We start from the raw sequence: 22,358 nt of genomic DNA, 5'->3' as shown, positions 1-22,358 counted from the left end.
GTTACTTGTTATGATACAGGGCCAAAGGGTAGTGTTATTCGTGTGTGTGTGTGTGTGCGTGTGTGTGCGGGGGGGGGGGGACGGGATTAAAGGGCATTGTTTGTGTGTATAGAAAATTAACTAGATGACTTTGTCTCAATTGAACACTTCGAGAGAATGGTTCAGAGGCATCACAGCGAATGGTGTCTGACACTGTCACGTTATTTGATTTAATAAAAGATGATACATTTAGCAATATATAGATTTATTCACCCGTCAAACATGCAAAGTGTCGAAGTCCTGAGAAAAAAACAAACATTTAATACATACATGTAGGTCAGGTCCTATTCAATTTGCTGATATAATTCATAGCCTTCCCCGGCAGCAATTTAATACCACAAAACTGTGATTAAAGAGATGGAAACAGAATTCTCTGGCAATAAATAAGGTCGATTTTTGGTTGATAATTTCTACATCAAAATTGCCATTATGATCACCATTTCTATTTCGATTTGGACTTTATAATGTGATACCGTCCCTTGGAGCTTTAGATATTACCTCGGCCATCGTATTCACTCACGCTCAGTGTGCATCATCTTAACTCCCTGAGGAGTATTCCTTCCATATGGTATCGTGAAGGGATGTGGTAGTTACTATCACAAAGGGCTTTCGTTATCCTACCAGGTCCCCGTACCTCTAATGTACGACGTGACAAATGTAGATTTATGCCTGGTCAACATACATTAGTGCCGTGTCGGGGATCGACCCTACGTCCCTTGCATTTCCAGTCCAGTGCTCAAGCCACTCGACTTCAACACATCTACTTCCCTTTGGGTAAACGATATGCCCAGTTTTATTTAAATTTCTTTTAAATACAATATGCCTTTATTTTTCTGATTTTTAAATATTTGTTTAAAAAATTAGCAACTACCTTCGAAATACATGTATCAACAAATGGGCAATTTCAATATACTATTGTATGTCCGATATAATTAATATTCGAATTACATAATTAATGAGGCCATTGGCATTGTTTTAGATGGATTTATTTTCTTTCTCAGTCCAAAATAGTTGCGATCGTGTTTTCTATACATATAGATTTTTCGCCCTTTTTTTCTTCTTTTATGTTTGCTTTTCTTTTTATGATAAGACAATTGATTACCGGTTTCCTGTAAAGCGCTTTTCAAGGCGCTTCATGTTTTTGTGTTTTTTTATTTTTTACTTTGATGATATTCCTATTATGTGTCCATGAATTGGAAAGAGGTCTTTTTTTTAATTTGAATTCTTTAATATGATGTCAAAAGTAAATTGCGCAAAGATTTCACGCAGCTGGCCTGTCCATTTCCGTATCTTCTTACTCCTAAAATATCATAGTCGAGGAGAAACTTAATGAAAGTGCTCGAATACGCCGCTGGCTTGGGGGGGGGGGGCGACCATGGTCGACATCCACCTCCAAGCGATTGGTCTCGTGGATCAGAACAGCGCCCTCTACCCCTGCGTCTTCAGCAAAGCCTTTAGCGACCCCATCGACAAGGCCTTTCATGTGACAAAAACACTCACCACGATTGGATTATGTCACTCTTATGCAGTTTGTTTCATTCAAGAGAAAGATTAATCCGAATTCTCCCATCAATTACTGCAAATATGATTATGCAGTGATTTCGTCTTATTATTCTTGTCAAATTAGTTCAATATAACGTCTTACAGATGTTACCAAATATGTTATGGTAATAATTATTGTCATGCAGGAAAGAGACGGAAAGGTTCGAAGTGCTTGATGTCCAAACTATGCTGCGCAAAGAAATGATGCACAATGATAATACATTTATATTTACAATTACAAAGCAAAGGAAGAAAGAAAAAAATACAGACACAGAACAAAGATATCAATATTTCATTACGTTTCTTTGTTAATCTCTCAACACTTTCTGCAACCTAGAGTGATATATTACTACTGAGTCCATAATTATTGATAAACCAAAAATAAATGTATGCAGAATTCGAGTAAGGTTCAATGAATGGCTATTCATTGTGTTGGTGCATTGATACCTCTCCCGTGCGCAAATTATTGTTTACATGGTTGGATGTTTTGCGTGCGGCGTTGAAGCCGCCATGTAACCCTTGAGCATAAATAATTACCTCTCTTTAGAAATCAAGCCATCTGATTGGTCGAAATTGGAGTCGTGATTTAAGCCATTCCCGTAAAAAAACGAACAATGCCGGAACGGTCAAAAGTTCATGAGTGAGATTCCCTAAAGATTCCATTTTCCGGGAAAATAGTAAAATTTTGATGAGATCCCCATTGGTTTACGTGTTAAAAGTTACCTTGTGCGAGCGCGCGGATACCAAATAGTGCAGTGTGTGTGCGATTCCCAAATAATTGTAACATTCAGTCATCTTTCCAGAGAAGATTAACAGACAGTGTCTCAGATTTTCTGTGATGTTTTAACCAATCTTTGCTCAAGAAAAGGATAAGGTAATTAGAATTGTTGGTAAATTTTTGTCTGAATTCGGTATATAAAAGATATATCGACTGCTTTGATATTCGAGGCCTGGCTGTTTCTATACTGGCTCTCGGGGACGTTGCATTGAGCCTATAAAAACAGACAGGCCTCTCATAGCAGTCGACATATCTATACTTTAACCTTCATTATCCGTGAATCTCTATATTTCGTATCTTGAATTTCATTTCTCGCCAGAGCAAGACATCTCTTCTTGTTCATTCTTTATAATGGAAACTTTTAATTTGTTATGTTGTATCGAAAACAATGTAGTTATGCTTTTTTGAAGAGATGTTACTGGAGAAAGTTGAGTTTTGCTATTTTAAAAGAAACACACGGTACCAGCCTAAATACATAGCGAGAGAAATGTTCGTGGAACAGAAGACAGTTGGCGATATACATCTAGCTTAAATAATCGTTTTCTTTATTTTAAGATATTCTACCAAAATATACATATTTCAAGATGGATTTCATGATTTTACTCTGTAATAGTACAGATACAATGCTATACAAGTTTAATATCAATCCAATTAACTGAATAAGCAATTAACTAGTAAGTAATACAGTAACTAAATATGTATTATATATAGGATTTCCCGGCCAAATTCGCGTGTTTGTCATTCGAATTCATTTACTTTGCATTTAAGTTAGCGCAGATCGGCTTTGCCATGCCAATTATCATTCAATTTTCCATTTTTTGTATTTGATTTAGGATTTTGGTCGAAGGGTTTCATAGATCTGTCATTCAATTAAGAAACTGCTCAACTAGCATTCAAATTGATATTCACTTGTCGAAGCGTAATTTTTATCATTCAAATTAACAACTGTCATTCGTATTCGTAATATTTTTATTCAACTTAGGAAGAATTGCAACAAACTTGTACAGTTTTTAAATAATGCAGTTAAAATGCATGATTTGCCTTTGGGGTCTAAACTGTTATTCCATTTATTAATTTTCAGGACAATGCAGATGGGTGTAGTCAGACATAAAGTAAAGAAGGGGCGAAATCAAGGGATATGGCATTTCTGCACGGACATGTTCATATACCCGGGAAAGGTGGGGGTACCCTCAATCGCCCCTTTTTACTACAGACTCGGAATTTTACAAAAGTAATTCACATCGTCTCTTATACCCAGCACACCCCTCTGTTTTTCTTAAAGAGTTTCATTGAGGCTGTTCACACTGCAATGAGATCGGTCTATCGTAGCACCCCCTTTTTTCTAGCGCGCTAGACCGCGCTATCTCTCGTGGACCACCGCCAAGAGGTGCTCCAGTGGCACGCCGTTTTGGCTCGCCGTGGCTCGCTGTTGGGCGGACCGAAACGACGTTGTACCTTCCAAACCGCAGAGATAGCGCGGTCTAGCGCGCGCTATCTCTGCCGGTGTGAACAGCCTCATAGTTTACTTGCCCGCCAGCAGATCGATTGCTAAAGACATGGCTAAATAATGAATCATGTTCAAATTGTTGACTCTAGTCCCTAACCCAGTCACAATATTGTACCCTTCTTCCATAATGAAATTATGATAAATTTGTGATGAAACATAAGACAAACAACTTCCTTACATGAACATTTACAAATATACTGAGACCATCAGGTCCGTAGATGCAAGTCGTTTTTTTCTTCTTAACAATCAAAAGTAAATGCTGATGAATATCAGATAAATCTAATAACTATAAGTGTATAAATGCAAGAAAATGAAATATGATGAAATACACATGAAGAAAAAAAATCTTGAAAGAAAAAGAATGAGCTATAAAAAGAGTGTAATACGAGAAATGTATATTGACCATCAATTTAAGTGCATAAAGTGCTAATTTGAATGCTACAAATGAATTAGAATGCTAGAAGTACACCGTCGCGTTGTCAGAAAATCGTGTTGCGCCAAATCGAATGACCAAATAGCGAAAGAAGCACATTGTTCATTCATTTGAATGAAACATACGTAGATTCTAACGAAAATTCCATAGATTTGAAAACTAGAAAAGGGAATATAAACCCGGGATATACCTGACTGCACTAAAACCGTCGAATTTGAACGCAAAACAAATTAATTTGAATGACAAACTCGCGAATTTGGCCGGGAAATCCTATATTAAGTATATAGCTACAAATAAAAAATATATGTCATTAAATAAACAAATACAATAATGAAATATAAAACGAATACATCAATGAAAAAAAACATATGGGGATCTACATCTCGTATTTCAAGTCCAAGATAGTCACTATGTCGCAGCGTTTTGAATGAAACAGATTACGGGGGGGGGGGGGGGCTTTCTTTGTAGCTTCATAAATCTAAAAATGCAAATGTTTATAAGTCTGAAGGTTTGTATTATTGGATTCCGAACATATCCCCAAAGAGTTAACCAGAACAATTGTAATATACAATAACCATTGCTCCATTTTTTGTCTTTGTTTTATGAACCCGATTTCATGTTGGGAAAAACAAGTGGGTTGACCAGAACATAGTTTATAAAATACATCCGTGTAACTATATTGGACTAGTACATTAGAGAAAATAAATCAGAGGCGCGCCATATGTTTATATTTCATGTAACAGTGGAGCTGATATCTGGCCGGTATTTTAGTTTAGGTAGTTTTTAGCGTCATATTCATCAGAATCTTCCAGGCAAAAACAAAATGAACAAAGCACGCACCTGTCCTTTAAATTGATGCATCTTACAACGTAGGGTCATCACAGTGTATACTTGTATTAGGCATTTGACTTTTCAGATCCTCAATCATTTAGACGTAAAAAGTTTGAATGTTCATATAAAATGCTATTGTAAATTCTTCACATATCGGATCGTAGTCAGATCGTAAACAGATCGTATAATGTGCGGTAGGTAGTTAAGAGAGAGTTATATAAAGAGAAGAAAAACAGCGTGATCAAAATGTCGTCGTAGAATATGTAAAAGGAATGATTTAGTTCAAATTTATTTTGAACCATATATCATCAGTACTAATAATTAATGAATATTCAGGTGGTGAGTACGCTTTTTAATTGATCAAACAATGATTGCCTCCTAAACACCCTCTTGTATGAAACTCGAAAATTCGGTTGCATCAACTTGAAATGAGTTCAGGTAATCGTTTCCAACAACTAACCGGAAATTAATACATTACTGTAGTTATAAATGTCTCAAATTAGTTCCCGTTTGCTTCTTTTTCATTGTTTCTAGATACTGAATTGCTGGCCGAATCATTCTAATGCACTGAACGTCATCCTTCATACTGTCTTTTAAAACATAACGACTGACTGACGTCGACATACTCATTTCAGCTTGAGTCCCACTTAAGCATTTTTCTGCAAGTGCTTCGTTCATTTTCCCCAGTATTCTCACATCCCGGGCCATCCTTTCCCGCCCGTACGCATTTACCTTCATCCATAGTGTCCTATTGAAATGTTCATAGAGGAGCGCGTCACCGTGGTTCCACTTGTAAAGCTGGGTGAAGGTCCTCTCTGACATTTCGTTTACTTTTGACTTTATCCTCGCATTGGCCGAGAAATAGGTAACATCGCTAAAATCCCAGCACATCAAATCTTTTAACAGCACCAACGATTCCAAAAGATACTCTGCTACCAGGACCAAGTCAAACTCTTCCTCCAAACTCGCAATTTTATGTTGTATAGCGTTCTCATTGCTGAATTCAGATTTTGCCATACCAAGGTCATAGAGAGTTGGGTTGAGGGCGCTGTGTGCAGGAGTAGAACCTTGTCTACGGTAGTAGCTAAGAGGATTGTCCGCAAACCCTGATAGGTTAACCTTGAATATGCCTCCAAAGCCATAGTAGACGTACATACTATCAAACTGTGTTGACGGATGACGAAAGATGGTCACGTATGCTGCGTTGGCATACATAATCTTTGCCATTTCTGGAATGAAAAAAAGAAAGTCAAGCATAGAATGAATTATGATACAGTTTAAACTCGATCGTTTAATAGCCACGTTAACCACATCTGCTTCCCTGCGGTCCCTACACTAGTTATTTCCCAAGGCCAGGTCCGCATTATGAAGGTTCCCACATTCAATTCAATTCAATTTGTTTTATTTAACCATTTAGAATAAAAGATCAATATACAAATCATGCATGTATGAGAATTATTAATACAGTATAAATGGTTCGGGTGCCCCTAAAAGCGAAGGCTTGATTAATGGGGTGCCCTATACATAAAGAAATATACATACAATAAACATGAGATACAAAACAAACTTAAATTAATTTTTTTTTAAAACAAAACATTAAACACTAAACATACAGGCAAAGGGAAATAGGAAAGGGTGAAGTAAGAAAACGTAATGAGGAGAGATGAAATTACATGTTTATTTGACAAATGTAAGTGTTATTGAACGTTTGAGTTTGGTTTTAAAGGAAGTTACGTTACTGCTGGAAGTTACGTCAGAAGTTCATTTTGTTTTCTTTTTATTTTATAATTTGGCATCCAATTGCGTCAAAGTCAAATCGAGTATGTCATTGCAAGCTTCCAACGATATATATGCTTGCTTAAATCAATTTCGTCAAAGCGTCATTCAAATTCGTTACTCGATCGTTAAAGGGATACGCCTTTTCTCTTCATTTTATCAAGAATTTGGATTTGGTGTATTTTGTATAATACTTTTCTTGAACCGATCAGTTATATGAATATTTATTTTCATCACCATCAGAATCATACAGAATTGTTATCTCTTTTTTCACAATTTTGTGTTGCTATGCATTGATTTTTTTCAGCTGTGATCATGTTGATAATAGGAGCCAAATGCAACAGTTGATTCGTTTTATCAATGACATATAATGTGGGTACAGTGTAACAATGTCGCTAAATCCAAACAGAGTTGACAAAAGCCTTAAAGGAAACCGAGCCCCCAAAATAACTTTACTTATTCTGAGAGGTTTATTATATTATTGCCCATTAATCTATAAGATTCCCCACCAAAGTGTATGAGAGAGGCAAAGAGGAAGAATAATGTAAAGTTTTTCAGCACGACATGAGCATCGCTATTTCCTTGATTACGTGACGTACTATGCGAAGTCGTTTAGTAAGTTAATGTATTAAAATGTATGGGTGCTTCGTTCCCAGACGTGTGTGATGATGCAGCATTTCATTCACCTGATATTATCCTTTGTACGGCAATTGTCAGAACGCAAATTGCATATATAAGTTGGTGCTCTTCTAGGGTAAAGGTTTCTCATAAATAAAATAAATTTGTCAACTGCTATATTGTGTCATTTATAAATGAATTTAGTTACAATAATTTTCCCCTGTTATTTATTTTTCACCAAATATAATTTCTATCTTCTTAGTTATGATTTTTCCTCGTTGAAAAGTAAAGGTTTCGTTATTGATATAAAAATTATTTCCAACTAAAGCTCGGTGCATGATACATGTGTAACTTCAACTGGTACGTCATATTTTTAAGAAAATGGCTGCGCCCATGTCATGCTAAAAGGCATCACATCATGCCAGGAATATCTTCATTTATATATCTCTTGCACATTTTCGTAAGGAATATTATACATCAAAGGGCAGGAATTCATCTAAATTTTCAGAATACCCACACTTATTATTTGGGGCTAGGTTTCCTTTAATTCCGTTTCGTTGACGATCAGTCATGCAGCAAGCCTTTCGTCTTCTTTGTGCATGGCTGACCGTCAACGAAACGGAGTTAAGATTTTGTCAACTCTGTCTGTTGCTACGACAGGCAGTCAGTAAAAACGAATTCGTTCAATCAAATTATGGAAATGCAAGCATTACTTTAAACAAACAAAACGTTGTTATTATTTATTTTATATTATTATATTCCTGGCTCACTTTTAATGATTGAGGTGTCATATCACAGGGCAGAAAATGAAATTTCTAGATATGTGATTCTCTCTCTGAAATTCAGATATAGCCTGCCAAATGATTTTTTGGTTTCCTCTCTTCAAATTGTTTTTAATCACTCATGCGTGACAAGTGTCATTTATTAATTCTTACTGTGATTAAGTTATGATAAAACATCGATAATTCTCGGTTTCGTTGTTTCTGGAACGCACTGTACATACATATATATCCCGTGTAAGTAAAACAAAAAGTTTACACCTACGCAATTGCTAATCATTTGAAAAATCATCTATGAACAGTGAATTATTATGCATCTTATGAAAGTGTTTTATCCCAAATCATTTTGTTTCATTTTTGTGTGGTATGTGTTCACGCTTGAATGAACAGGAGGCATCATGTGCGAGAGTGCAAAAATTGACTGGCGCCAAAGTGAAGTATGTACACTGTCGCTCATATAGGTGGAATATTTTTGTTTTACCCCAATTTATGGAATTATTTTAAAAATAATTAAAAAATAATAGCTCTAGATAAAAGTATACATTCTCAGATTTTATTGAATAATAATTTGCAAATGTGTGTTTTGCGTGACTGCTAAAGCATGTGTATGCTTCTATGCTTATCAAATAGGGGACCTACGCCATAAAGTCATAAATGACAGTAATGAGGATTAATGCCCCACAAAAGGGCAATACTATAGCACATCGACACGGTTTGATCCTGGGGCCTCACAGTTACGAGGCCATTGCTTTGTCACTGAACCATGACTGTACGCAGTGGGGGGCTAGGGTAGGGGGCAGTTTCCATAAATTAAAAAAAAACAGAAAATGCAAAACATTTTCAATAGTTTATTGCATTTTGCCCCGGTTCCCAACATAAAAAAATCCTCTGTGTGTCCATGCCTTGAGCCACAATCCATGGCATTAATCCTCATTACTTTCATTTATGACTTAAGGGCGTAGGTCCCCTAGTTGATAAGCATAGTAGCATGCACTTGCTTCAGCAGTCACGCAAAACACACATTGTCAAATTATTATTCAATACAATCTGAGAATGTATACTATTATCTAGATCTATTATTTTTAAAATAATTCCATAAATTGGGGTAAACCAAAAATATTCCAAATTTCCAGCGACAGTGTATGTATGACTATCATTTTGTCATCACCAAAATGTATCGATTTTTTGTATCAAATTTCTGTTTCGTGTAAACTTTGCCTGAGCGTATATTTTACACTGTAGCAAACCAAATATCCATGTTGGATGACATTGGGCAATTTTAATTGAATACAATAAGGAGAACAACAACAAGAAGAAGGAGGGGAGTAAGTAGTAGTAATACAAATAACAGTTGTAGTAAATAGTAGTGGTAGAAAAAAAAATAATAGTAATAGTGTTATTAGGCCAAATAAAACAAATATACATGTTTAGCGTCCCCGCCCGCTCCCTTTTTTGGGGCAGCCTCCTATTTGTTTTAAATTTGTTTTTTCTTTAATGAATTAAAAGATGAAAAACATGCTGCTTAAGTGATCTATTTCTGATTTTAAAATAAAATACCGGCGGCCATCTTGAAAAATAGCCCGACTTTCCGGGAAAATGTACCGAGCGGCCATTTTGAAAAAAAGGGGGGAAAAAGGGGCCTCCTCCTTCTTATTTTTTAAAGAAACAGGACGCTAAACATTTTATTTCTTTGGCCTTACAAGGATTGTTGTAAACATTTTGACTCACCGGGGCGGTTATATCTTGCATGATTGGCGAGCATATTGTATTTCCCTGTCGGGGACTTGATTGGAAACGTCCTTCGAAACAATGCGGGCACTCCAAAGTATACGCCTGATTGGGGGAGGGCAAATGTTAACCCGTTAGCGTCACCATAACGATACACAATGTTCTGTATGGTTGAGCTTCCAGTTTTGTGCGTTTTAAGAAACAACAAGTTCTTTCGCGGAGTGCACGTCGTGACGTCATTACGCGCAGGTCCACTCGATTTGCGTACAGACGCACTCACGGTGTCTGTACTCGTGTTTCCATTAAGCCGCGCATTCTCCATGTGCGGATTGGCAGTTTCTTCGATGCCGTCATATTGAGGGCGCAGTTTTGTATCGTACAGGATGTCTGAATCGGTTCTTGCGGGGGAGGGCTTTCCTTGTATTTCAGTACCGGAAGTGACTGTGAGTGATGCTTCCCTGAACGCATTCTTGGCCAATGCATTCTCGTTATTGTCTTCAACTCTCCTTGTTCCTGTTTGGTAAGTTTTGCGGTCTTCTGAACTAGCTACGGTCTTCCCATGTTCAACTGTTTGGTGCGCTCTCTCTGTTTTGTCAGCAGCTAATCGAATATTTACTGGCTCGATCCGTCTAAAAGCACAATGAAAACAGGAATAAAAACAGCAATACATAATAATAATATTATTGATGATGGGGATGATGTTGAATATACTAATGGAAATAATTACTATAATGCTACTACTACTACTACTACTACTACTACTACTACTGCTACTACTACTTCTCGTACTACTACTACTACTGCTACTATATTTACTAAGACTAGTGCAACTGCTGTTTTGACTACTACTTATACAAATTATCATTATCTTTATCATAAGAAATACCAAAAAAAATATCAAAATTAATAATAATAATAATGATAATAATAATAATAATGGTAATAATATTAATAATAATACAAATTAGAACTTAAATTAGAACAATATGAATGCATTGACGCCCTTGTTTATACAGGGCAGACGAAAGGGCGTCTCTGAGATCTTTAAGAGGAATTGATTAGAAGTCTGTAGCATTTATGAAGGTGGAGATAGTTAAAGGGAGTGGGTAGTCAGTTTCCATGTGCAGAAGGCCGTAATTCGCTGACACCAGACTTGGTGGAAATACCATTAATGGGAGTACAAATATGCGCACCGCAAACCCGTTGGCCAGTCAAGAATTACCTCTTTTCCTCTCGGAGCATGCTCGGAGATTCTTCGGGCGAATGAAAAGCAAAGTATTACATAAGGTTTAATGGTCATAAAACTCAAGGCTAACCCTGGTGATTGACAACACATGTTATTGGGTAAACACCCGAACGGTGTCGAATTCAACATGAGAGCTGTGACTTTCTATGTGAAATTCCGCAAAAACGGCCCGAAAGAGGCAAAATGACGTCTAGAAATGCCGTCGAAGTTTGAAATGAATAGGGATAAATGAAAGGACCTGGAATGGGGTCACAAGCACTGCGTGCAAACCGAATAGGATTTAGGTGGCGTCACGACGCATGCTGTGGCCCAAATGGCATTCCATACTAATATATTAATGCATGGTATAAAACGGAGTCTACCCCCCCCCCCCCGCCCTCCCCCTTGATGAAAATCTGGCTTCGCAATGCCCTGCGTTTAGCCATCACAAATATGCTTGTAAAATTTGAAGAACAAAAAAAGGGAAGTGGGCAAAAAGCGTTCTGAAAATTACGTCATACCCACGTGTTCTTGTACGGAAACCCAGTATTAGAACAGCCAAGACGCGTTTCTTTTTTGCTTTAGACGACATTTTGGAGGTAATTCATGGCATCCATGCTAAAGCTTTTTCAACCAAACAAAAAGTCACTTAGCGGTGGATGCCACGCGCATTATTAACTAAAAAATGTGATTTTTTGGCTCAAAATTTAAAACAATGTACAAAATCATCATTTTTTCAACCGAGTATGTATTGACGATCAGCCGTAGACGAAAGACTTCATGCATGACTGATTGCCAACGAAACGGAGTTAAGTCTTTGGTCGATTCTACTTGTTGGAATTGTGGAAATTAAAGCATCAATTTAATCAAACGAACTTTGTTATTCCTTGCTCATTTTTCCTGATTGAGGTGTCATATTAAAAGGCAGTAACTTAACTTTCTAGAAATGTGATTTTCTCTTTGAAATTCAGATACCGCCAGCCAAATGACTTGTTGGTTCCCTCTCTTCAAATTGATTTGAATCACTTATGCGTGAAATATGCATCATATGAGTTGCATCAAATGAAAGAAGAGGATCTAAGCTTTAGAAATATGTGTCTTTTATTAATTATAATTGTGATCAAGTTATTTTTTTTTCTCCATTTTTTGGACCCTCCAACAGGCCATTTATTGAAAATCAATCGCAAGATAACATATTTGAACACATGTTCCAATGAATATCATACAATATTTCATAATAAGATATGCATAACGAATATCAACCATAATACTGTATATACAGAACATACATGTAGATAAGGGAAAGAAAAACAAATATTAAATAATAATGCAACATCATGACTGAAAATGATATGGGAAATTCAATATACTCCTATTAAAGGATCAAAATCCTCTCAAAATTTATCCATTTTTTATCGAATTTGTCAGTTTTGTTAGCAAATATACTAACTTGCCTTAAGTTATGATTAAGTTATGATAAAGCATCGATAACTCTCTGTTTCGTTTTTTCTGGGACGCACTGTATACGGTATATGGCCATTCTATTAAAACAGGTATCAGCAATATTAGTTCATGGGCCAATAATAGGGCCTAGTATCAATTGTGACTATGAAATGGAGAAAAGACGTAAGAGATTATAGTTTCTTTTAATAGTAAGTTCGCTGGAGTAGCATAGACATTTATGCTGCAGATACTGTAGAGGTCGAACAGAGGAAAAGAGACAAACAAAATAATTGCTCGGAATTATTATTATCATGATACTTTGCATGTTTTCGTAATCCCCATTTTACTTTACCTTATACTACACGTCTAAACGTAAACTCAAGAAGAATATAGATAGTTATCAAAGCACTGTCCTCCCCCAGACTAAGTGGCAAATTTGATTGTACACAAAGTGAGAACAAAAAATAATTAAAAAAGAACAGCCAGTAGCAAATCAATCATTCTAGATCAAAACTATGTGCCCAATTGCTGGAAGTCAGCTGTTGTTATCTCAGCAGCCAAGTCACCCCCAAGCTTCCCAGCCAAACACAGAGGGTAAAAGTACAAAATTAGTGTTCAAAAGGGGAGGGGGGGGGGGGGGGAGGGGGATAAGAGCACATTTTTTTCTTGTCCCGAAAATTGGAAAATTATGCCGACCGATATTTCTTTCAATTGGGGAGGGGAGGGGGGGGGGGGGTAAGGTCATTTCTTTTTTCCTTTAGCAATTTTTTAATTTTTTAAAATAATTGTTTACATTTGGCAACAAGTGAGGTGGGGGTGGGGTTATCCTCCGATACCCCACATTACAAATATTTGAGGGGGGGGGGGTAACCCCAACCCCCCGTATGCTTACGGCCACCCAACAAACTAATTATTAATAGTCATTGATAGAAATTTCCCATCTTAAAGTTAACATGTTTTGCATCCCTGCCAGTGCCAGCAGCCAAATTGGAGAGCACAGTAGCATCAGAATTACAAAACAATCTTGCATAAAGCATTATGATTATTTTTGTATCGGCCTATCGATGAAAATCCATACCTCAAAAAGACAATTAATCTTCACCACTTCGTATTGTAATTTGAAAAACATACACCACCCAAATCCGGTTAAATTAGGTACGGATTGGTTATTTTGGACGCTACGATTTCTGGTTTCCATTCCCCATTGTAAGTGGTATGAACGATCTTTTCGACCCCCGAAACCCAAGTATAGACACCAAAATTACAGCTTTTAGATGGATATCGTACTTTTTATGGTCAATGTTGGTTTCCGGCGAGTCGAAATTAAAACATTTGGAAAATGCATCGTTGTTCTTTTAAAACACACTCCAACCTCCCAACAAAAATCTGAATTTACTATTGACGATAACAAGGTATTTTGGAACATTTCTGAAGTGACTTGACCCCATATTTATATGTAATGCCTGCTCATCCTTTGACCCACTCTTGTGTCACCTCACAAAATATATTTTAAACCCGACTTAATTTGCCTGTTATTGCCTCAATCATATTGGTTATGAATTTTGATACGAATTTTGTTACATACTGTATATTATACTTTGTGAGAATGTCAAACCACATTTGTATGTATTATTGCCAATGTAAATTGTTCATAATTCAGCCATCTGGCTGCGAAGTGCGATTAATAAAACCTTTTCAATCAATCAATCAATCAATCAAATATTCCATGATTACACAATCATTACAAATGGGGCATCATTGTAAATATACTAACAGGAGAAAGGCCAACGTTAAAACTTTAATACAAGACCCTTTCTGAGGGGTTTGTTTTATATAATCAATAATCCCGTTTGTAACATGTAATACCATCAAATCACCGAAACAATCCTGAGCGAACTGATAGTTAAAGGTAATACAGAGTTTTGGGAAATTTTGAAAATTGGGTGGACAGTAAATCTTTACAATTTTGATATATTTGGATGCCCCTGTGGATGTATTATAAGCACTACAAAAATTAACCCCTAAAACACTTCTGTTTTTGAGAAAAATTGAATATAAAAAATTACCGGTGCTCCCGGTAAATTTTGATGAATTTCAAATAGCGCCTACGGCCGTATGGTAGCTGCGACCATGAAAATCTCAGAATATGTAGTTGTGATATATAATTTCCAAACGGGAATAGCTAAACGGTCGATTTTAGTCAAGAAACATTGTTTCATAGCTAAATTGATATCTTGACCTTGAGAGGGAGCTATACAACATAAAGAGTTTATTATTTATAATTTCATAACTTTAGACTCGATTTCAACCGGGACAACGATCAATGAATATTGTAGGAACGCATATGATTCCAATATGTTGATTTGAACCAAATTCATGACTCCATACCAAAACTTTGTAATACCTTTAAGAGTTGTGCTTGCCAAAGATGAAAAAGCAGTATTAACACTAATGTGGCAAATACGATCCACTTATTAATTAATTGTTCATTTCATAATGACGCTTCGTAGGTGGTCTACAGGCACATACTCTAATCTGACAGAACCTAGCTCCGCCAGTCCTTAGCTGTGTCCGGAGCAGCTAAAGTATATTGCCTATGCAGTATACCGTCAACATAGTCTCACTGTGCAGACACTGTACAAAGAACGGGTTTGATCCCGTAAAATACGTTCCCATAGGATGGGCACTACTTACACGACATGCGTTGCTCTCCTGACGCCATCATACTCTATCTGATCCCCATTTATAAGAGCGAAACCTGTAGGACCTTTTACGACAAAAATCAGCAGTACCAGCGCCAGCGTTCCTAAGATAAGAAGACTCACGAATCTCCTGATTGCATGCATGGTAACACCCCTGAGGAAATCAGAAAAAAATATACCTAATAATAATTACAATTGTTGTGATGATGATGATAGTAATGATAATTTTAAAAAATAACATAAACACCAATGATAAATAACAAAAAACTAAAATAATTGATAGAAGTAATACAAATGACAACATTGATAATAATAATAATAATGGTAATAATAAACTAGGCTTCTATAGCGCGTTTCATCTTTGTGAAAATATTCATACGCTTTACAATAATAAAACAACACAAATTACATATAACCACTATTTCATGAACTAAAGAAATATTTTGTGTATTTTATATTTATTAACATTTATTTCCTTCTTAACAGTACAATATGAAACACAATGTATGTATGAACTGTATATGTAACAATGATTGCGACATAGAGTAAACAGTAAACAATTCAGATACGGAAGGAGGCGAAAAACCGAAAAGCAAAGCTTGAGTTGGGAACGCCCATAATAAGTTAATACAGTTACTGAGAGAACATTATATATTTTATTATGTAAATTACATATTGTATAACAGAGCAGTGATAGGAAATAAAAAATAGTAAATGGAAGGAAAAATGAGAAGAGAATTACATATATGAAGGCATGTTCAATTGAGTTAACTCAATTGGGCTGTGCATGTGTCTGCGATTAAATCATTAAAATAACAAAGTACTAAAATTCTAAAATAGCATAATTAATAAACAAAGAGCAGCTTCATCCGACAGCATTGTCCCGGGGAATATACAGATGGTACCTAGCAACAGCTGAGGCGTGTACGTTAGTGATAAAAATAATCAAAATAAATAAATGATCGGCCGTACAACATTTTATTGAATTCCAGAAGAGGTCATTTTCACACATAGATACAAGAGAGGGTATTAATATCGAGCAATTAAATACATTTTTGCCTTACTGGAAAAAGTCTGCAAGGAGAGCGACTTCTGTAGGATAGATGGTAAGGTGTTCTAAAATTTTGGCCCTTTCAGTTATAAAAACTGCTCGACCAAGGGGCCTTGTATCAACATAATCAAAAACATTTTTACAAAACATATAAACATACATAAGTTATAATGAAGACACAGACAGATAAAATATTGAAGTAAATGGGGGGGGGGGGGTAAAATATTCATGTAAGTACTATTTTAAACTATGTGAGAGAAAGGAGTTTGCAGTGTATTTTAATTGAATCCAGTGAGTTTAATAAAGAAGGGGGTAATTCATTCCATATAACGGAGCCTTGATAACAGAAAGATCTTTTGAAATACTCGGTTTTGTGTTTTTTAATAAATAGAGGACAGGTAGTTGCATATCTGGTATAAACGTTTATCGGTCGATAGCACACGATATCCTTAATATATTTCGGCATTTTATTATTTATCACCTTATACATCCATATTCTAAATTGGTATTGCACTCTCTGAACAACTGATTGCCATCTTAGAGAGGATAATAATATAATACGAGGTGTCAAAATATCTACGTTTAGTATTAAACGGGCATAACGATTTTGTAACTTTTGTAACTTTTCCAAATGACACTTTGCTGAACATCCCCACAAAACAATACCGTACTCAATATGTGACAATATCAAACTATCATATAACAATTTTTAAATTCTTTTCGGCAAATAATATTTAATATGTTTTATACATGATATGGTTCTAGATATTTTGGAGACAGTTTCCGAAATATGTATATCCCACTTTAAACAATTATCAAATAATACACCAAGATATTTGAATTCATTTACAACTTCTATAACATTATCTCTGTAAATCAAGCGTACACTCTGATTTTTGATTCGTGTTCTTGTCCCAAATAACATGATCTTACACTTCTTAATATTCAACATTAAGTCATCTTTTTCAATGTGATCATTTTTTTTTAAAACTCACAATTAAGCGTTTTCTCAACAAGGGCAATTTTTTTGCCTTCGCAAAATATTGCCGCATCATCGGCGTATAAACATATTTTAGTATTTTCACAATAGGGCAAATTACAGAGGTCATTGGTCATTAGTAAAAGTCATTAGTAAAAAGAAGGGGGCCCAATATTGATCCCTGTGTGATTCCAGTATTTACACCTCTAAATCCAGACTGAGCACCTTTAACCACGACACATTGTAATCGATCACTTAAGTAACTTTTAAACCAGGCCAATTATTTTCCTTTTACACCATACTTGTCTAATTTGTAGAGTAAAATATCGTGATTCACCGAATCGACCGCATGTTTTAGGTCCAAAAATAATGCACCGGAGATAAGACCCCTGTCTATCCCCCTTAGTAAGAAATACACACAAACCATGGTTGTGATTACTTCAATTTGATCTCTATCCTTAACACTTCTAGATTTTCCTGTTCAAGATCAGACCTTCTAGTGCAAGAAATTGAGCCTTTGATATAATATCCAATTCCACCGCCACTAGCATTTCGATCTTTACGTTCAAAAACATATCCTTCTATATTCAACTGTTGTGTTTCAATAGTTTCATCAAGCCAGGTCTCTGACACAGTAAAAACATAAATCATGTTTTCGGATAAATAATGAGAAATATGGTCCGACTTGTTTCGGAGACTTCTAACGTTTAACTGAGATATTACAAAGCCTTTACCATTTTTTTTGTTTACTAACCCTTTCTCACAAAAATTACTTCTCGCATCATTTACATGATTAATGTTTTCAGGTTCCTCAGCAGTGATTAATGGATAAAACGGTAATTCTTTTAAAAATAAATTTATTACATATCCAATCAGATGAAGAGAAAAAAAGTCTTCATCAAGAGAAGAACGCTAAAGATGGATCCAGTGTGAACATCTCACACAAAGAATAGCATTTTGATTATTCTTAACAGGTCTTAAACATACGAGGCAAGGATATTTGGGCAACATGACTTATATTTACATAGGCAATTAAACAGATAAGAGAATGTGAGGATATAATTTACAATAATTGTTCAATGTCACGTTATGAAGATATCCTCACTTTCTTGTCTTCCTTTGTTATTGTTATTTGTCCAGATTTTCCTGACCTTTTCGCACTTACGAGCTTTGTTGAAGAGTATCTGCCGATTCTTGGTTAGGTCTTCGTTGACGTATATCTTGCTCCCGCGTAGATTAATTGGTGCGAGCACGGTAAAATTCGTCTCTCACGTTGAACCGCGAAAATTTGACAGTCAAAGTTTGGGGCTTTCCGATGAATCTAGATTTCTCGGATAAATTCGATGAGATCTATCGATGTCCCCGACTACCACGTCGATTTTCAACTTTTCTCTCGCAAGCTTCACAATCAGCTCGTTGGTATTTTCATTGGGTGACTCTACTATTCCATGAATACGAAGACAATTCCTGCGACTATATGCTTCTTGCTCTTCAATTTCTGTTGCCGATTCCGCTACCTTTCTCTGAAGGTCATTGACGTCTTTCTCTAGCTTCTCGTGATTGCAGAGAGCTTCGATTAAATGTCATGGTCTAATGATTGGTATCTTGGGCGTCAATCCTTACGTAATACCTATTGTATCAATATAGGTATCAATTACAGATCTACGCCCATGATTGGTATACTCGTTGCGTCACTTCTTTGTGATTGTGTCAATGACCTTCTAATGACCAAGGGCTTCAACAATGCGCTCATGGAGAGTTTCATTGAATTCTTCCAGATGAATAGGTCCTAGGGTTGAAGGCGATTTGGGTGGCTGACCAGCAGAAGAGGCCGAATGATCATCGGAGCTGCCCCAGGGCCCCGGGTCAGTGGGCTGCCTAGTGACTGATCCTTTTTTTTTAAAAGATTCTTGCTTCTTTTTTTTGTCGTTGACGTGCACTTTTTGGGGACATGATGAGGTTCCAAATTTCAGATCAAAACAGAGAGTAGTTGAAGACAAACAAAATGGTTCCATCAAATAACGCTGAAAATTTGTAAAAGAGGTAAAAACCCAGATTTTCCTTCAAAATTCTCGAGCAACTCAAAAAGGTGTTGTGTAGCGTCAGTGGTTACTATTGATATGATGTATGGGTTTCCGAGTTGTATTGAAAATTGATGAGATCACTAAATTGTGATGGGAAGATGTTGTTCATTCTTTTATACATGGAAATACCCTGTTGATGCAAGTTGATATCACTGAATCTCAAGAAAATAATTTGCTTAAAGACGGGACCAATATGGGAGCGATAGTGCATTCCGGATATTATACGAATAATCTTCTTTTGCAATAATGTAAGCTTTTGAATGTTGTACTTGCAGGAATTCGCCCAAACAAGATTACAGTAAGAAAAATATGGAAGTAAAGAGCACAATATAACATACGTAGCAAGTGATTGGGCAAGAGATGTTTGAGTCTGGATATAATGCCAATGTTTTTGTACACCTTACTTTCAACTTCGTGAATATGGTATTTCCAAGACAAGGAACTATCTAAATCAACGCCAAGAAATTCGACCTTATCCACCCTTGGCAATATGACATTATCAAGAACAATATTGAAATCATTTAAATCTGCATTCTTTCCATTGTGAAGAATTTCTTTACATTTACGGATAATTTATTAGATTTGAACCATTCACATATATATATATATATATATATATACAAGACCTGCATTTACTGTTTCCATAAGAGACTTCAAGTTTGAATCTCTGTGAAATATGTTTGTGTCGTCTGCATACAGTATAAAAGACAATTCATTAGCAGATTTATAGATATCATTCACATATAATATAAATAACAGTGGCCCAAGCAGGCTACCCTGGGGAATTCCCCATGTTACTGTTCTAAACTCCAAAATAGAAGATTGATACATAGTACATTGTAATCGATTGTTAAGATAGCTGGTGAACCATTTATGAGCTACACCACGTATTCCATAACGATATAGTTTAGATAGTAAAATATTGTGATTAATTGTGTCAAAGGCCTTTGACAGATCTATAAAAACTCCAATCGCAAATTCGTATCCTTCAAAGGCTAGGCATTGCATTACTCGCCATGCAAATTCAGGATTGACAACAAATGTCGTTTACATGATTTTACTTGGATGATATGCATCCTGTCTAAGGATACGATATAGTATAATGCTGGATGACAATTATGGCAAATACAGACACAAAATATTGAAATACTCCATGCACTCTGAGGAAAGACAGCTAGAGAGTTCGTGACAGAATTTTCAAGAAGTATAGTCATGCCAAAGAAGGAAAAAGGGAGGAAATCTAAAAACAAATAAAACAAAAACAGGTGTGGACCCAGACTGTACTGTGTGTACACAGGCGTGAGAGAGAGGAATACAAAAAAACACACACAAATATGCTAGAGTAGGTGTAGGTACCTCTCCGTACAATAAAAAGATTAAAAGCAACAATATCCTCGCCGTATACGCGTACATTAAAAGAAACAAAGTAAGTAAGGAACTGCAAATGACAATACTTCTCAAGACTAGTCAATTTACAGATATAGTATGAAGTCATTGCTCAAGTAGAAAATAATGTGAGATGTACAATTTGGTACACAGAGACATGAACAATATGCAATGATATCTACAAATCACAGTCTCATATGAACAGTAATGAAAGAATACATTACTATAGTCGTACATTATCATTAGAAAAGTAGAATATGCTATATTGTTTGTGAGATATCTCCTGAATTGTACATGGAAATGACTCTAAACTATAAGCGATATGAAACATATATAGGCTGGTTCATGAAATCTTTTCACCCCTTTTTTTCTTCTTTTTTCTTCTTCTCATGAACAAACAAAATATTCATCAAAATAAGAACAAGATTTATCATAATCAATCATTATCAAGATAAATTACAGGAAATTGTACTGCCTTAACATTTAAAATGCGCTTACATCTTCGACATGTACTTCTTATCAAATGTTATTCTAATTATTCTTTATTTTTTCTTTGCATAATCTAGGAATTATTGCTGTTTCCTGCTTCGAGATCACGGATGTTTCAGAAACATGTAGACGCGACGATGTATAGTTTAATGTTTAATGTTCTTGGAAATATATTGATACCAGGTTGGTGTATAATAATATCAAGCAATAGTCACAGTATTGTAAGTTTTCGGGAAACTAAAACAGTATTTAAGCTTGAATTCGCAAACAAGAAGAAATAAATAGAAGGTTCGACTTACCCTTTTTAATCAAAAGAAAAACCCCTCTCTCAAACAGGGAGAGACCAGACAAGAAATGGTAATGTCGTGGAAGAAATAGAACATAACATTGCACTCATATCGCTCCAGTGACCACTCAACTACAGTGCCGGAGTTTAACGTTTAGTATACGCTCCGACAATACAGCACCTCGCCCCGCACTACGCACGCATTTAATAAACACGTACCGTGCTTTTCCCGATTGCCTTCTAGTGTTCCTGGTTAGACGACAAATATCGATATTTACTTTACATTGTTTGTTATCGGGTTAGGTAATACATGTACGCTATTTATCGACCGGTCTGCTTCTTTCTAGTGTGGTTAGTGTATACTGATATGCAAACTGCGTTACCTTCCTGTGTATTTATTGTTCATTTGAACCTCAAAACCGACGATTCAACCCCGGCCGAATTTCTACTGACCAATACACAAAACGCAACATCGTTTGGAACGAGGCCGAATTATCGACCTTACCGTGTTATGTTTTGTTCGGACCATGTCAATGATTTTCGAATGATCATGCCAATTCCCTCATTTATTCTAAAAGGGTGATACAAATTATATTTCCCTCCACACTCCAAATATATACCTCCATATTTGTATTTATTGTTTGTTTGTCTTTTAGATTTAGACATCTCCATTTCGGTTGTA

The 22,358-nt window shown here is 36.0% G+C and overlaps 1 protein-coding gene across 3 annotated transcripts; it reads right to left on the bottom strand.

The window, feature by feature from the left end:
• Positions 1 to 4,583: 4,583 nt before the first annotated feature.
• Positions 4,584 to 21,826, bottom strand: LOC115920988 (galactosylceramide sulfotransferase-like). 3 transcript variants are annotated; one of them, XM_030977853.1, is made up of 4 exons: positions 21,690 to 21,826; positions 15,394 to 15,555; positions 10,032 to 10,660; positions 4,584 to 6,359 (listed from the first exon to the last, which is right to left on the bottom strand). In XM_030977853.1, exons 2-4 carry the CDS (start codon positions 15,543 to 15,545, stop codon positions 5,614 to 5,616), a joined length of 1,527 nt encoding a protein of 508 aa, XP_030833713.1. In that variant the 5' UTR covers positions 15,546 to 15,555; positions 21,690 to 21,826; the 3' UTR covers positions 4,584 to 5,613. The 3 variants fall into 3 exon arrangements, with proteins under 3 accessions (XP_030833713.1, XP_030833714.1, XP_030833715.1); XM_030977854.1 differs by lacking the exon at positions 21,690 to 21,826 and adding an exon at positions 18,537 to 19,043; XM_030977855.1 differs by lacking the exon at positions 21,690 to 21,826 and adding an exon at positions 18,597 to 19,043.
• Positions 21,827 to 22,358: the final 532 nt, after the last annotated feature.

Source organism: Strongylocentrotus purpuratus, unplaced genomic scaffold, assembly GCF_000002235.5.
Source record: "Strongylocentrotus purpuratus isolate Spur 01 unplaced genomic scaffold, Spur_5.0 spur5_scaffold_1, whole genome shotgun sequence".
Lineage (NCBI taxonomy): Eukaryota > Metazoa > Echinodermata > Echinoidea > Camarodonta > Strongylocentrotidae > Strongylocentrotus > Strongylocentrotus purpuratus.
Note: the sequence above shows the minus strand (reverse complement) of the source record. Positions and strands in the feature narration are given on the sequence as shown.